Raw genomic sequence first — 13,833 nt, forward strand, 5'->3', positions numbered from 1 at the left:
AAGCTTTAGGTACATATCCCTGTAACAGAGATAGATTAATCACATCTAAAATGGAGGAGGAGATCAAAGGGAATACCTCCTTAAATAACCTGGTTGGAACTGGATCTAACATACAAGTTGAAGGCTTAGATGAAGACAATAATTTTGCTAATTCAGAAAGTTCAACTGGATCAAAGCAGTCTAAACCCGGTTCAGATTCCATGACTACCTCAGGTACAATCATTGCTGCTAAGAGCAGGTGGAATGGACGGTTCAACAGAGCTATGGCTCTGGGTGAGTTTGGCAACTGTATTAAAAAGAAATCTAGGATTATTTGTTATTCTCCTCTATTAATGAGGAGAAGTATGCTGCTCTTGCTTTACAAAGGGTCCTCTTATACTATGGGAGAATTATCCTGCCATAATGCAAGAGCACATAATTTCAATTTGAGAAAAGAATTTCATCTTCTTGCACTCAAAACTTATTAATGCTCACACTCAAAACATGCGCTCCCTCTCAAATATTTTCTCTTCTCTCTCAAATCTTTGTTTCTTCTCTCAGATTTAATGCTTCTTGCACAGATATTTTCTCCTCTCGCTTGCCTCTTTCTCTTCGCGCACAAACCGCGCTCTGCTCAGGTCTCAAATACGCTCGCAAACCCGTAGGCTCTGCTTGCGGATTTTTTCTGCTCTCTCTCGGATTGCACTTGGATTGTCGCCTAGCAACCTTTTCAGCCAATAGAACGACAGCCTGGGAAAGGGTGCGCTTGTTTAACCCTACTGAGAGTGCCTGTAATAAACCTTACCGACAATAAAATGGCTTTTTATTTAAAAGCTATTAAAATAAGAAGCTGAAAAAAAACAACAATCAGGAAAATAAAAAAAGGAAATAATAAAGGGCGATTCAAGAATCACCAACGAACAGTCACTTAATTTCTGCTGGAGGCAGAATTAGCATCTGCCCTGACTAGCAAACTTTTTTTTTTTTTCTGACGAGCAACTCTGAGGCGGGAGTTCACATCACGTCACGTCTGGAAATGGATCGACTGCAAGACTCTAAAGTAAGTAGACTACTTTTCCCAAGACTAAAATGGTTCATAAATCTGTTCAGTTTTTGCCTATATATGAGTTCATCATTGCACATAATTTATTTAAATTCCACACTCCCACAGACTGCCATTCTGGGTCCCTGAGCAAGACCCTTAATCCCCGGGCGCCGCACAATGGCAGCTCACTGCTCCCCAAGGGGATGGGTTAAATACAGAGAAGTAATTTCCCTCTGGGATTATTACAGTATATATATATATATATATATATATATATATATATATATATATATATATATATATATATATATATATATATGTAAAATCAAATCGATTTTTCATTATGACTTTACCTTTATGTTACCTTTCCTCCTCTGTTGTTGCATTGAACCTATAAAAATGATCATATTTTGCACTCAGGAAATGTAGGGTTTTTTTTTTTTCATGTGTTATGTCCGTTATCAATGCTTAGCACTTTGAGGCTTTAATACTGTAACGTCGCAGCAGATATATCTAACGTTACGTTCGGGCCATTTCAAGAGGAGATCATTCTATGCTAACAGACTCGGAGTTAGAAAAAGAATACAAGCATCAAATATTGCTAAAATAAGGCGTTTTTGAACATTTACTAGTATTAACTGTTTTTCCTTAGTTTTACTATTTTTTTTTATTAATTATTGTACAGGTCTGTCGGAGTTAAAATTACTTCAGCTAGCTCTGTCGACACTGATGAAGAAGAAGGATGGACCTCAGCAGACCACACCAACTGCCCCCCCAACCCAGTCAACACATTTAACACCTCAACAGACACCACCCACTACAGTGCATCACGAAATGTGTAGGTAAGTTAATTATTTTAATAAACAAAACAATATCTTCAATTTTGCAAGGTTTTTACAAAACAAAATAAAACTTGATATATTTCTATTATTCTCTTAAGGGAATATCTGTTACTGACCACAATATTTGACTACATTTAAAGACATTTAAAAAGTATTGAATTACACTTTGTAAAGTGCCTTGAGATGACATGCTTCATGAATTGGCGCAATAAAATTGAATTGAATGTTTTTCAAAAAAAAAAACATTAAGGGAAGGCGAGTTTATTTAAAAACAGGGGTGCAACATTTTTAGTCTTTTTCTCAGAGGAGAACGTAGGGCTGTTACTTGGCCCTCACATTTTTTATTAAATATTTTCTTAACCCACTACACAATAGGAACAAAATAGAGGAAGGCATGGCTAATGTAACTTTATTTAATTTTATCTGAAAATGACAAGGAGTACAAAAAATGTCTTGTCTTTTCAGTCTTATAACTTCCTAATAACATGGCTATATTTCAAGCTCTTTCAATTCAATTTTATTTATATAGCGCCAATTCATGAAGCATGTCATCTCAAGGCTCTTTACAAAGTCAAATTCAATCAGATTATACAGACTGGTCAAACATTTCCTATATTTAAGGGAACCAGTTGATTGCATCAAAGTCTTGACAAGCAGCATCACTCCTGAAGAAGCGTAGAGCCACAGGGAGAGTCGTCTGCATTGCTGATGGCTTTGCAGCAATCTCTCATACCGAGCAAGCACCGGTATGCAAGCACCGGTATGCAAGCACCGATAGTGGAAAGAAAAACTCCCCATTAACGGCTAACAACGCCAGACCAGGTGTACCTACTATGAAGAAAAAAAAGACGGAGAGACAAAAGTTAAAAGCAGAAATGACGACAAGCAACACAAAACTGGAGAACGGTAGAACTCAGTAGAGTGAGAAAATTAGAAAAATAGACCCTGATGTCCTCCAGCAACCTTAAGCCTGTAGCAGCATAACTATAGAGATAGCTCAGGGTAACATAAGCCACTCTGACTAGAAGCTTTGTCACAAAGGAAAGTTTTAAGATTAGTCTTAAAAGTAGACAGGGTGTCTGCCTCACGGACCAAAACTGGGAGTTGGTTCCACAGGAGAGGAGCCTGATAACTAAATGCTGATGAAGGTTCTCAGTCATCCAGGTCATAGTCATTCCGTAAACATTTCCAAAAATATCCACTGGAGTCCAGTGGATATTTTTTGAAATTTTTACGGATAACTAAAGGATCTTCATTCTACCTTTAGAGACTCTAGGAACCACCAGCAGACCTGCAGTCTGAGAATGAAGTGCTCTGTTAATTTCAACTCAATTCTATTCAGTTTATTTATATAGCGCCAAATTCACAACACATGTCATCTCAAGGCACTTTACAGTTCAACCAGATCATCCAGTCAAATTGATACAAAGTTTTCTATCTAAGGAAAACCAGTTGATTGCATCGACTCATTGACTCTTCAGCAATCCCTCACACTAAGCATGCTTGTAGCGACAGTGGAGAGGAAAAACTCCCTTTGAACAGGAAGAAACCTCCAGCAGAACCAGGCTCAGTGTGAGCGGCCATCTGCTGAGGCCCACTGGGGTTCAAGGAGACAGAAGCAGAGACACAAAAAGCAGCTGTAAAAGGCGCTCCGTCCAGGAAACACACAGCCAGGCAGACGAGCTCCGAGCCAGCTCCCATGTCAGAGGGATGCCCCGTATGTTAGGAATATACGGGGTTATCAGAGCTCAGATATATGATGGAGCTCGATTATTAAGGGCTTGATGGCATATTCTGCACAACATCTCTGTGCGTTCATCATTCTTTGAAGCCACCTCACCTCCTGCAGAAAACTTTCTGAAAACACCCAATGTTTTTGCACTTCAGACTAGTTTTATTGAAGGTGGTGGAACACCAAAGTTATTGCTGAATGTCGTTTGTTTCTTAGATATTTTTGCAACATTCTAACATTCTGGCTCAGACCAGCACTGCATATTGGGCTCTTATACATTTCCAAAACATAGGCAAATGAGCGTTACTGCATTTCATCTAGTTGTCATTTTTTATTTTTGATGGCGCACCAGCACCTGTGGCCGCTTATGTGCAGCTCTTTTTACAAAGCACTGTCATGATGGGTCTCTGTGATTAAACCCACATGCAGAACACCACACGAAGCAGGGTAAAAGTTTAACAGTTTATTAAAGATGCAACACAGAGTAAACAAGCACAGGTTCTGGTACCGGTCCGGGACTTGGTTTCACAGAGTAATCTGCAGAGAGGGATAGTTTGGTTAGCCAGGTAGCAACGATGACTTGGCTGAGTCTTAGATTGAGATTTGTACCTGATGAGGCTCAGACAGTTCAGAAGAGAGGGGGAACCGGTCGGGTCCAGAGAATGTGGTTCCAGCAGAGAGAGTTCTGCAGCGACAGAGCTTAGCTTCAGGCTAGCGAGGTTCAGACCTTGAGTTGTTCTCCTAGTTCTCTCCTGAGAACTAGTTGGGAGATTCAGGCTGAGGATCTTCAGGTTTGGCTTCTCTGTGCAGGCAGGCAGGTTTCCAAACATGAGCTCCTCCAGAGCTACTGAGTCCAGTCGGGCTTTCCTGTGAGCAGAGAGGACAGAGACTGGTTAGGATCAGGTTGCTCTCTAGAGCAGACAGAGTTTCTAAATACAAGTAGTGGCTCAGGTTCCGCTAACCAAAACTGGTCAACAGTCCGGCGCTGAAGACAGGTCTGGTCGCTGCTTAAGTAGGAAGGTCTCCTGATGGGCTGATGATCCTCAGGTGTGTAGAAGGCTCCGGCTCAGGAAACCCACAGCGCTCTCTGCTGGAGACAGGTGGCAGATCTCCAGATCCCAACACTTTTCAGTAACAAGACAATTCAGACTGATGTACATGAATAAAAAAGTATTAAAGCGGGAAAAATATTACATAGGAAAAGAAAAACATTACATTAACAAAGGAATAATTCAATAAAATTTTATTTTTAGTGGTAATTCACAATACATCAGAATAAGCACTTGGAATTTATAAAAAAGATATAAAGCATCTCAAATTAAATTTAAATGGCAAAAACATTACCTGATTTCACTAGATTAATAATATGAGTAGATTATTGTTTCAGCAAATGGTATATGTTTGAGTCTGTGTACCATTGCTGTAGGTAATGATTTGATTTGATTAAGTTGAGATAAGGTATTTCAATAACTGATCATGATTAATTTGATTAATTGTTTCAACACAAGTGAGTAATTTTTTTGTTCCTTTTGAATGTATAGGTCTTTTCCTGGTATTTTTTCCCGAGGTTCTGCAAAGGGAAGAAAACGCTTTTTCTCTCCATCCAGAGTGATGTCCACAAGTGGCAAAAGTGTAACACTACATTTTTTTCTGCTCAATGAAAACACTGATAAAACACCAAAAGCAGGCATGGAGATGACGCTTATACTGGCTGGAATGGGTAGACGTAGTATAACATTCCCTGAATCTGCTGATCACTTACAGGTAGGATCCTCTCTTTTGACCTATTTATTTCTTAAATTCTAATTTTAATTGATTTATGAAAAAAATAATTTTTACAGATTTCAGGACTTCTGACCAGCCACTACCCAAAACTTAACAACTTACAAGGGGGCTGGCTGCTTTATAAAGCACTAGGTATTACAATCTGTAAAACTGTTACAACCTGTCTTTCTTCTCTTCTATTGTCTCACTCAATTATATCATTTTTAGGAGGTTCGGGGCAGAGAAAACTTTCACTTATACCTCCAGAGACTGAGGGTTACAATGGCAACCTTCTGAAATCTGTAACAGGAGGTGGGAAAAATCTGATCTACATAATGCCACTTCAGGAAAAACTTGATATGTCCCCTCTTCCTTTGGATGCCAAAGAATTTAAAGGCATGCCCAAGGCAACATGCAAAGTTTGTAGTGCTACCATGCCACTGCAAGTCTTGGCTGTCCATGTTAAAACCTGTGTTGACCTCAGATCCTCTGGAGAGGAATTTGAAATTTCTAATACGGTAAGGTAAAAAAAATCTACATGTACAATATCCTAATGTTTTATTTTTTGCTTTCTAAATGTTCTTTTCTTTTTGAAAGTCTCATCATGCGATAAGTGATGATAAAGGTACTGCAGTTGCATCCACATTCAGGACAAACTACACAAAGATCCTTGAAACTTCTGAAGGGACACCTATGGTAAAGCAAGACTAACTTTAGGATTTCTATTTTTTGTGACTGGTGCTTCTTTTATCATAGTGGGAAATTGTCCTAACTTATACTGTACTGAAAATTATAGCTGTTCAGTTTCACCAAAGATTGTTCAAAAGCTTTACTGAATGAAAAGCTATTACAAATGTAAAACTTCTGCAAAATTGGTCAATACATATATTTTTTAAGATTTGTCTTACAAACTATGGCCGTTTTCACACCGTCTGTTGCGGCTCGGTGCACATTACTATATAAAGTTAAATTGACTTTAGTGAGTTTGGTTCAGGAAGCAGCTGTTGGGTTCCCACTGGCCCAAACATACTGTTCGGAAGGTAGACAGAACCTTTGGGTTGATCTGAACAGAGCCTGTGTGAAAATGACCAAAGAAACAAACTCTGAACTTTCTTTTATGGTTTTTAATTTAAGGCTGCCTGCCCTGTATGTCAAGAAGAATATACACTGGACTTTTTACAGATCCATGCAAGCTGTTGTGGAGACAGGTGAGTATCTTTCTGTCTGTCTCTGCGTCTGTCTGTCTGGCTGGCTGGATAGCTGCATTTCTACTATGAGAACCAACTTTTTTTTCTTTTTCAGTGTTGAGGAAGCACCTGTACCAGACCAGGTTCACAAATCAACTGAACGTGGAGAAAAAAGGTAACCAACCCGTTATAAAACTCTAGAATTGTTTTTGTGTTTTTCTTCCTGCTTTCTTTAACAACCTATATGAAACTAGCTGAAACAATATGCTAATACATTTAAATTGCTCATATTCCTTCTGTGAAGTATACAGCAGTACAAACACTTCCAATAGTAATTATGTTCTTTATTCTAAGATTATATTTAACTGAATTTCCCTTTTCTTTTCTCTACTACTTAATAAGTCTTGATGATGTGATAAAAGAAATCACAAATGCAGTATGAACTGATGGAGTTACCTTTGATATTGCTGTGTCTCGCAAAAACTTGTTGGAAAGAGGCATTGCGCAATGGCAACGGCAAAAGAAAACATCCCCAAACAACCCACTGAAAGTCACCTTCATAGGGGAAGCTGGCATTGACACAGGTGCCCTCCGTAAGGAATTTTTGACAGGTATTTCAATATTAATTATATATTTTTTGTAATAAAGACTCACGATACTTTCTATTACTGGTCTTATTTTTATCAAATTAAAAATAAGAGATCAGAATTATATATAAATGTATTTGCAACTGTTGTTTTTCTATGGAACACATGTAATTTTTAGTCATTTTAACACTCAAATCTAATTTCTGTAGTTCCACTGCTTAATTTTGTTTTTTCTAAAAGCATATGATGAAGTGCTCTTAGAGATGGTTTCAGGGATTGAGAAACGCTTCTTTTTGAGGGGAGTTCATGGCTGTGCACCCACGTATTCCCTGTCAGATTTGGACAAAGGTCATTTCCGGTATGTACCTAAATGTCATTTACAGTGATTTAAGTTTAAATTCATAACAATGTACAGAATGTGACTTTTAATTGTATATTTTTATTGTTATAACTTCTCGATTGTTCATATTTAATATGACTTTTTTGGACTTTTCACTCTATTTGGATTTAGGCTTTACATATACATAGATATACGTACGTACAGATATATATATATATATATATATATATATATATATATATATATATATATATATATATATATATATATATATATATATATAGAAGAGCTATATGTGTATATATATTTTATCTCTTTTATTCTTATTTTTTATCTTTATTATATTGTATAGTTGGATGTGTGTATATATCATGTTAAACTGTAACTAGAGGGTGTAACAAAAGTAATTTCCCTCTGGGATTATTAAAGTATTTCTGATTCTGAAAATAGTTGATTGAAACCTGGTAAAACATTCATAGATAATGAAAGAAAGTTTGTAATTAGGGTTTTAATTTACACTGTCGTCTAAGTTAATGATTATAGGTTAAGTAACATCATAGTTCTTTAACTAGTTTCATCTGCTGAAAAATGGTGCACCACCTTCCACAGTTTATATTAAAGTGTAAATAAACCCAAATGGCCCTGCGACAGATTGGTGACCTGTCCAGGGTGAACCCCGTGAACGCTGCCCAGTAAACGCTGCAGATAGGCACCAGCAACCTCCACGACCCCATGAGGGACTAAGCGGTTCAGAAAATGGATGGATGGATAAACCCAAATGCCATCCAAGTGAGCAGTGCTGAGAGTGGGTTAAACAGGGAGTTGTCAGGGCTGGTGGATGCAGCATTTCACTTTATTTGAATTTACATGAAAAGTAAGAATAGGAAAATTTGTACGAGTACTTTTTACGGTCAAGACATTTTAATTATCCATTTACCAGGAGAGAGTTTATTTTTACAGAATGGAAAACACACCAGCTCTAACACAGGCTAACATTCAAAGCATTATTGCACTTAGTCTTAACTCCTGAGATGTAGCTGACCGATATAAACTTAGGGGGATGTTGAAAGGCAGGGTCAGCAGAGACAGTAGTTTGCCACAGATCACTCTTTATAGATTTAGGATTTTTCTATCCTATCGTCAACAACGGTTTGCATGGCCATTTGGAGCCCAGTGGGTCTAAACTTATTTGAACACTCATTTGTTTGTATTGTTGAAATCTATGTTGCATCTGTTGGTTGAATTTTGCAAATCCACACACCATGTAAGGTTAAAAAAAGCATAAACCATTACTTTATGTTTTTATACTCAAACATTGTTAAGTTGTGATTGCTTCACATTTTTTCAGGACTGTTGGAGAAATAATGGCAGTGAGCTTGGTTCAAGCTGGACCAGCTCCAAACTTCCTGATGCCTTGGTGCTATAGATTCTTGTGCACTGGTTCCCCGGACTTTGAAAGCATGGACAGAAATGATGTGGTCGATGATTACTTCATTGATCTTATATCAAAGGTGAGGACACTAGGATACCTGCTAAAAAGAAACTCCTAAAAATTAAAAGGTAGTTTTATATGTAGTCTAACCAAAGCTATTGTTGTATACTATGACAGTTTTGCAGGGTATACATTTATTAATTTTCAGGTGACGTTTATTAATTTATAGTCAACCTTTACCACTAACCATGATTCCTCCATCTGCTTATATGCCCTTAAGTCACAGTTCCAGCAGACAACTTCCTGAGAAATTTGGCAAACTAAGATCCTAAAGGAAAACAACCTTAGAAAGCAGGCATGCTGTGACTGTAGTAATTATTGGAGCTTTCAATCACCTTTTACTTGTGGAAAAATGTGGAACTTGTTTTATTTTAGGTTGAGTCTGCAAATGAGGCAACTCTCTTGAACATCACCGAAGACATCTTGAACTGCGGTTATACAGGAATCATTCTTGTGGATAAAAAGCAAGAAATGATGCGGTACGTGTGTTGTCTTGTGTTTTTTGTACAATATGCTGTTACCTTACACGAATTATAGATAACTGATGAAAATTCACTTCAGACCTCCTGTATTGATTTGATTGACAATGCACAATCTCTACAACACGAGCCTGGCAAACCAGAATGACTTATGTCGTATCCACTGTGTATCAGTATGCTACGTAGCCGGTAGTGTACAATTTCAAAGGCGGGATTAACAAGGTGAGTTATGATTAAAGAAAAGTGCTGCTGTGTTATGAGTAATAAGAGTGTCTCATTGCAAAGTCCCACCTCTCGACAAAAGTCGTCCTCTCCTTAATACAGTGCAGTTGCCTAGTCCAATCGAGAGGGTGCTTCTAACCACCAAAGTTGTTACTACTTAATGTTACAAGAGTTATTCTTCAGATGCAGTATTTATTGAATAGATTTATATTTCCTGTCTTTTGACTTGATATTACCACTAAATGTGTTAAAGGTTAGAGCAGGGGTCGCACATCATTTTTGAACATGAGAGCAACTTTCATGTTGTTCAGTCCTACAAATGGTTACCAGTACTGACGTTAGAACTGGAAGAGTCAGAGTTCACCATAACGTTATCTAAAATAAAATAAAAAATCCCATTTTGTTATAGATTTTGTTGTTTTTAAAATCTATATAAATGCAAGTGAGAATAAACAGGAAGAGTAAAAGAATAAAATTAGGTGCACTGGTGGGTTGTGCTGTTTTTAGAAAAAGATCATTAGTGCCACTGCCACATATAATCCTTGGGGTTCAACTTGGTGTAAGCAGATACCATTTTGGTGACCCCTGGTCTAGAGTTTTTCCTTTTGTATTATTAATGTTTTACCAATTGTCCAATTGTATTGTGTTTATGTGCTCTTGATTTTGAAGATAACTAATTTTTGGGGATAAACAAAGATGATTAACAAACAACCTATAATGGCAGGTTGTTTCTATTCTCATTGCTGTCAGTTATATGCAAACTTTGTAAAGTTTATCTAGACAATTAGATCCCCCCATATTGCAGTATTTTGTATATATTTAATATTAGAAAATATGTTACTCGAATAGTATTTGTTCTTTCAGCAATGTTCCATTTTACATCATTGTTTGCCTCTTTCTCTTCACAGATCAGTTGTACTTCATGCGAATCTGAGGTTGCTCCCAATTTTGCAGCAGCTAAGGGAAGGGCTTAGGCTCTATGGCTTGTCAGATATAATGAGCACATATCCAGATATTTGCCAGCCATTGTTTGTGCCAGGTGTTGAAATGAAAGTAAGTACACTTTGTGTTCTAAATTCCACACAAAATCTGTTATCCTTCTGTGGCTGCATGCATTAACACAATAACATTCCCAGTTCAACACATGAGATCATATGAGGACTTTAAATGTGTTCTTCTGGAAGCATTCCACATGGGTCAGGAATTCACAAAAGTGTAAAAGTTACTTTAACACCAGTTTCTTTGAGAAAGGATCTGATTCAGTACAGGACTGATGTGTAAAAGTTATAAGCTTAGTGTTGTGTGAATGTTGATTAAAACGTGTTTGCTCAAAAGACTAATAAAACATCAGCTGTGACTTACAATCTCTTTGTTTGGTTGCTAAATCTAAATTATGCCTACTGCTGAGTATAGTGAAATGTATTTGAATATTACATACTGTAAACATTGTTGATTGAAATCATTCTAAAGACTTCCTTTCAAGCTGAAAAACAATGTTCAGCTTTATATGGGATCTTGCTTATGATAGACAATTAATAAGAATTGTTTTTATTTTCTTGTTTGATTTTCTAACTAAACATAACTGAGTCATTAGAGTGTCTGTCACTTAAGACACTGCTGGACAAATGTACAACGGAATTGTGTTTTTTTTTTTAAATATTATTTGATAATACTCTAAACTTAAAAGAAGTATTTTTTTAAAAAAAAGGTTTAAAAGATTTTAACATTTTAATGTTTGTACTTACACTGTATTTACTGGAAGATCTGAATACAGAATATGTCTCGACCATAGGAGTCAGAAGGGGCTGTGGGATCCACAATGGCTTGAAGCTCTATCATTTCATGGTCATTTAGAGGAGAGGGGAATTCCGGAACAACCAGTCCGGTTTGCTGATCAGTCTCAACATGGTGTAAAGCACTCTCCCAATCTATGTTGAGGTCTGGATGTTCCTACATTAAAACAACAGATTTTTGCAATTTGTAAGAAATCTTGTGTAAAAACTGAGTACCATTTCTGGACTTACATTTACATCCCCATTTGTTCTGTTGTGCAGCAGTCCTAAGTCCCACAACTGCTGGGGTGTCATGTTCCCCTCTGTGCGTAGAGGGTGATTGTTCCAACCCTCGGTAAAAGTTTGGAGGTCTCTGTCAAGCCGGGGAAGGAAAACGAAGTGCACCAGGAAGAATGTGCAATGTATTTGAGATGTCTAGTAGCCCATCCTCTTCCAGACTGTGCAGGACCTCATAATAGTTTTTTGTTACAGCCATCCATACATCTCGCCACAATCTCTCAATCCTGTGAAGGAGATAAATGATCAATCATATTAGATGGAAATAATGGTTTGGAAATTGTTATACAAATACTTTTAGAGTGGAGCTTTTTTTTCATCACACAGCAATATCCTTTTAGAGGCTAAACAGTATATGCCACTTTAGTAATTAAATTTTACATGATGCCACTTAGGGGTGGGTATTGCCAAAGAAGTCACGATTCGATTCAAATCACGATTCACAGGCCACGATGCGATTCTATCACGATGCATCACGATACTTGAATTATTGCGATGCATTGCAATATTTTCTCCTCCATGTTGTTTTTGAATGACTCGGCACAGTATCCCACGGCCGGAAATGCTTGTGACACAAGGCAGCGTGCGTCAACACATTTGCAGCGACATCTACTGGACTGGAAGTGGTATTGCACTTGTTTTTGGCTGATGTTCGCCAACCATTCATGCAATTTTATGTATTCATTTTTTTTAATTAATAATCGATTCTTGGCATCAAGAATCGATGCAGTAGATCATGAAAATTAGAATCACGATGCATCATCATCACGATTATTTTGCACACCCCTAATGCCACTATAGGCATTGCTACAACAAAATGTATCTTAAGTTTTGGTCATTTATGCGTGTTTATGTTCCGTAATAGTGTTTGTTAGGCTGAAGGCTGCCTGGATTTAGCATAGCAGTCCTGAGTTCCTCTCCTACCTATGATAGTGTTCCATCCTTTGACCCTATGAAAGGGATAGAAGCTTCATGCTATCTTGATAAATCTGTCTGTCAACAACACATCTGGGCCCCACTGCTCTTAGGATTGCTCTCGATTGTCATTGGCCTTACAAACACACTAGATCATACTACCTCCTTTTTATGTCATCTACATCTTCAGCCTTCCTGTCCCAGAGAACAGGCCTGGATCAAGTGATCAACTAAACTTTGTTTTTAATAAATATTAAAAACATTTCCCTGGTCTCCCAAGAATGTTTTTGCATGTGGGTAAAAGCCATAAACTCACCATGATGAGTGCACATCTAATTTTTATCCATAGTTAAAGTACTCTGATTACTGCATCTGTTCTTTAGAAACAGCAGTCAGACACACAGCCCACAAGGTGAAGGTGTAGAGGGTGAAGAGAAATGGAGACAGGACGGTGGCCTGGAGGCCCCAGTGCTGCAGACTGATAGCCTTGCAGCCACAGGGCTGTCAGTCAGAAAAAATCCTGACTTTGATTTTCTTATAGAAATCAGGAGAAAAAGATTTCTCTTCCAGGGTCAAGTCATCCACGCCTCCCAAAATTAACCATCTCACTCGAAACTACGTATACAATTTGAGGTCTGATTAAACATGATAATAACATTTTAATAAATAAATAAATACCAATTTTAATATCATAATACAGTACTTATTATTTATTAACCTGCTGATATAGCCAACAAACCGTATAGTTAGTCCAATGAAAAGCTCCTTTGAGGTGAAAACAGCGGTGGCTTTCAGAAGACATTAGTCTCCTTTCGTTGTAATGTCCTACTTGAGCTGCGATTGGACTCCTCTTTGGGACCAATTGTCCACTCATCCAACATTTTAAAACATCCATAACTCACTGACTGGTTAAAACGTAAAGATTTGCCATTATACTAACAAAGTATTTCAAGATAATAATTTAATATGTTGGTTCTTTGCTTTTGTACATAACAAAATAATAATTGTTTAAAATTACTTACTTCACAATTGTTTGGGTTATCCATAAGTACTGAACTTTGCTGAATCGAGCCACGAAACTACTGTAAATAGCAGTTTCAGCTGACGCTCTTATAAGTGGCGCAGTAGCACAGGCACTCTCAGTAGGGTTAAACAAGCGCACCCTTTCCCAGGCTGTCGT

The 13,833-nt window shown here is 37.5% G+C and overlaps 1 protein-coding gene across 1 annotated transcript; it reads left to right on the plus strand.

Annotated features, from left to right (window-relative positions):
- The first annotated feature begins 1,765 nt into the window (after positions 1–1,765).
- LOC119780744 lies at positions 1,766–9,052 on the plus strand. Its single transcript, XM_038280893.1, has 10 exons — positions 1,766–1,866; positions 5,140–5,362; positions 5,440–5,515; positions 5,591–5,880; positions 5,960–6,058; positions 6,497–6,570; positions 6,665–6,724; positions 6,952–7,160; positions 7,398–7,494; positions 8,825–9,052. The coding sequence occupies exons 1-8, from the start codon at positions 1,859–1,861 to the stop codon at positions 6,989–6,991; spliced, it is 870 nt and encodes a 289-aa protein (XP_038136821.1). The 5' UTR covers positions 1,766–1,858; the 3' UTR covers positions 6,992–7,160; positions 7,398–7,494; positions 8,825–9,052.
- The last annotated feature ends 4,781 nt before the right edge of the window (positions 9,053–13,833 follow it).

Source organism: Cyprinodon tularosa, unplaced genomic scaffold, assembly GCF_016077235.1.
Source record: "Cyprinodon tularosa strain WSP-4 unplaced genomic scaffold, ASM1607723v1 ctg1652, whole genome shotgun sequence".
Classification (NCBI taxonomy): Eukaryota; Metazoa; Chordata; class Actinopteri; order Cyprinodontiformes; family Cyprinodontidae; genus Cyprinodon; species Cyprinodon tularosa.

What these genes read in the sequence shown, in the direction of transcription:
- LOC119780744 (XM_038280893.1), top strand. An exon ending in AATTTGAAATTTCTAATACG is followed by an intron (nt 5,881 to 5,959) that starts GTAAGGTAAAAA and finishes TCTTTTTGAAAG; the next exon opens with TCTCATCATGCGATAAGTGA. An exon ending in CTTCTGAAGGGACACCTATG is followed by an intron (nt 6,059 to 6,496) that starts GTAAAGCAAGAC and finishes TTTTAATTTAAG; the next exon opens with GCTGCCTGCCCTGTATGTCA.